The 3,493-nt window shown below is 35.5% G+C and overlaps 1 protein-coding gene across 1 annotated transcript in view; it reads right to left on the bottom strand.

The window, feature by feature from the left end:
- Positions 1 to 3,493, bottom strand: part of pm20d1.2 (peptidase M20 domain containing 1, tandem duplicate 2) — an 11,498-nt gene that overhangs the window by 4,086 nt on the left and 3,919 nt on the right. The window contains exon 5 of the mRNA XM_008279181.1: positions 2,050 to 2,081. Within this exon, the coding sequence (XP_008277403.1) occupies positions 2,050 to 2,081 (32 nt within the window). The remainder of the gene's footprint in view (positions 1 to 2,049; positions 2,082 to 3,493) is intronic.

Raw genomic sequence — 3,493 nt, 5'->3', positions numbered from 1 at the left:
CTTTTACTCTTTTTAAAAGAGAATCACAAACTGGCAATTTCAGACTGGCTATATTACACTAAATACAGAGCTGAACTTTTACTTGATGAACTAGAAACGTCGCAATGATTAATACTGTACGGTCGTTGCCTTAGTATTTCAATTCATTAATATAATGTCCATAACTAATAATATTCTAGGGCCGTTGCATTAATATTTCTATAGTCACGGAAAGTTTCATTTTCCATAATTTTGTGTAGGGTTTTTATTTTAATAATTAAATTATTCCGGTAAATTCACACCATAAATAACACATACATGTTTGTGGAATTACTCCCAATAATTCATAATACTGTAGTGTCTTAACTTCAATATTTAAGCTTGTTAAGCTAATTCATAACACCAACCCTATTGATATTCTTGACAGCACTTTTGCACAACTGCTGTTGCTTTAAATGTGCTATATAGACAGTGACATTACTTAGACTGAATTTACTACATCTGACTTTTGAACTGTTGGCCAACTGTCTTTGCCAATTTTTATGTGGCAATATATGTACAAGGTAAATAAGTATGAAATTGGGGAAGTAGTTTGCACAGACTCAGGAAAGTTTGTTGTCGCTCTAATGAATACTAAGTGTTATTGACTTGCACAACTGCTTTTTTTTTTTCTTTAAATGTTTTATCCTTGTTTATTTTTGTTCTGCCTGTCAGTGTGTACTGTTATGCATCAAAACACAGAGTTAAAGTTTCTTGAATGTGAGATGAATAGCTTACTAAATAAAGACAAACTGTTCTGAACTCAGTTTTTAAGTAAATGTGTCTCTACTTCTACTCATTTCATTTTTATTGTTTCTCTTCTATTTTATTGTATACTTTATCTCTTAGGGGCTTAAATTTTTCTCATGTCTTGTCTTGTTTGACTGTTTAAGTTATTCAGGTTTAATTATTCTACACATCTGTGTGCACTTCATCCAACTTGTCTGTACAGCTGTTGAATTACTACATTTATTCATTTAATTCGATTACATGTTGTCTTTTATTTCTTATCATTTGCCTGTAAAGCAGTTTTAATAACCTCTCTGTACGATAAGGTGCCATGTAAATAAACTTGTTTGCTAATAAATTGTGATAATATTTGATTTTAAAACAACCACACGTCGATACTTTTACAGTTCAACAAGAACTTAAACGTCACATGATTTTAGCACAAACACTCTGCTGACAGAAACTGAGATTTTGACTGTAAATTGTGGAAAGGTTACTTTAAAAAAACACAACTAAAATACACTTTGAGCAGTGGGGGTGAAGCAGCTCAGAGGAGGCTGGGAGCAGCAGGGCGATAGCTGTTATTGATAGCTACGCAGCTAATGTTAGCTTAAGTTAGTAGCTAGCTAGTAGCTCTTTGAATTCCAGGTTAGCAGCGACACTGACAGGTTAACTGTGAGCGTCCGCTAACGGTTTAAGTGTGCTACAGCTGACCAGGTCCGTCGTGTTAAGAGTCTCTAGTCGTTGTAAACTAGTTACACGGTGAACACATTAGCACGCAAAACAGCTAGTTTGACATGTTTCAGTGCCACTTTTACCTTTTCGGAGGAAGCTGTCAAACTCCAGCAGCGCGGTGGTGTTTATCTCCGTCTCTGAGAAAGACACTGTGGGGATCCGGATAGCCTCTGGATGAATGAACACACACATTTACTGATGGTCTGGATGCAATTCTTTAAACTAGCAACGTGCCTCCTATCCATACAGGGTCAGCTAGTTAGGTTAACTGTTTCGCTAAACTTACCTTTAAAGTTAGCCAGAAGCTGCTCTCTCTGATGGTGCTCTATGACGAGCGAGATGTTGTTCGTCTTCTCCCAGTTTGCGAGTTGAAGTCCAACATTTACGTCCAGTGACAGAGTCCTGATAGATGCTACGGTAAATAGCAACAGCACCGTAACGAGAAAGGCACTGAGAATAATCTTGAAAAACTTAAAAATTTTGAATTTTGAACCCGAATCTGTCATCGTAAAACGTATTCGTGTGACAGCGGAACACGTTGACCCAGAGCTGTGCAGACGGAGTTACTTGTCCCGGTTCAACAGGAGCCACCTGCCGGCCTGTAGGGAACCATGACATCCAGTTGATGGTTAATGTGTGCAGCAGGTTTTATTGTCCTGCCTCCCACTTCGTTATCAGTGCCTCCATGGTTGGTAGAAAGCTCCTATAAAACGTGTAGCCTTCCTCATGACATGCAGTTAAAGTGGATTTTATAATACCAGAGATCCTTTGTGATTTTTACATCGGCATGTATTCTTTTAATGATTTTATTGCCATTGTAACCAGCCGGCTACAAAACACTTTTAGGTGCAGACATCAATGGTGCTATATATATATATATATATAAAAATAAAAGTAAGCATAAAAAATGTAAATATAAATGTCAAATATTAAACATTAAAATAAAAAATCTGCACTGAAACCCAAAGCATGAATGATTGTGAATGTGGCTGTACATGTAAGAGTAATAAAATGACAATATAATGTTTTTATATGTTATAATTCTATCTAACATACTGCAGTGTGTCCCAGGACAAGAAAAAAAAACTAAATGAAGTGTCTCAGTATGGCCCATACAAAACAGCTTCAAATTCTTGCATTTATTTTATTTCGTCCAAAATTAAAAAATAGTTAAATTCGTCACACAACAAAAAGCACATCATTAAAAGTTCAATCTACAATTCTTTTCAACAATGCCTGTCTAAACACTTTGTACTAATTCAAATCAAATGTAAAAATCTGGATTCATTTTAAAGATAAAATCAATGACGTATAGCATTCCGTAAAAGATGAATTACTATTTAAAATTCATTTGAAACTGAGTGCACCACGATCATTGCACAGTGAACAATACAGTATTATCAGCAGCCCAACACATTTTTTTCCGCCATTTCATCTAAGTTTACCTGACAGCATTTGCAAAGTGCTCTACACAGTAGATCCACTATTATTTCATCACAGAAACTAAGGTATATGATCGGTGTAATTTGTGTGATAGTGCAAACATTTAAGGAATATAGTACAAAAGTAAAAATCAACCAAAATATACTCAAGTACCAGTTCTAGTTTCGTGATAAAGGTGTCAGCCAAGCCACGGTACCAGTGCTGCTTGAATTAATCTGATTAACAATAACAGGCTTTTGAAACTTTATTCTTTTAGATAATGATTAATCATAACATTTGTCGCCTCAGAGCACTTTAAATAATTTGCCTTTGTCTGGCTGGTTATCGATGCTGTCAGTTTCTTAGAGTCCATGGACAGAGCTGTGAGGCTCCGGGAGTTTCTGAATGTCACAGTTTTGAATCAGATTAAAATAAAATACCACATGTTCCTCGTAATTCTTCTTGGAAATCCTTTCATTGATGCCATGGATTCTGAAAAAAAAAAAAAGTCATAGTGTGCAGGGAACAGAAAACATCTTTTCCTTCATTTGATTTCTTCTTGCTATCTTTGCTGAATAATAACTTTATA

This window comes from Stegastes partitus, unplaced genomic scaffold, assembly GCF_000690725.1.
Source record: "Stegastes partitus isolate 25-593 unplaced genomic scaffold, Stegastes_partitus-1.0.2 Scaffold4, whole genome shotgun sequence".
NCBI lineage: Eukaryota > Metazoa > Chordata > Actinopteri > Pomacentridae > Stegastes > Stegastes partitus.
Note: the sequence above shows the minus strand (reverse complement) of the source record. Positions and strands in the feature narration are given on the sequence as shown.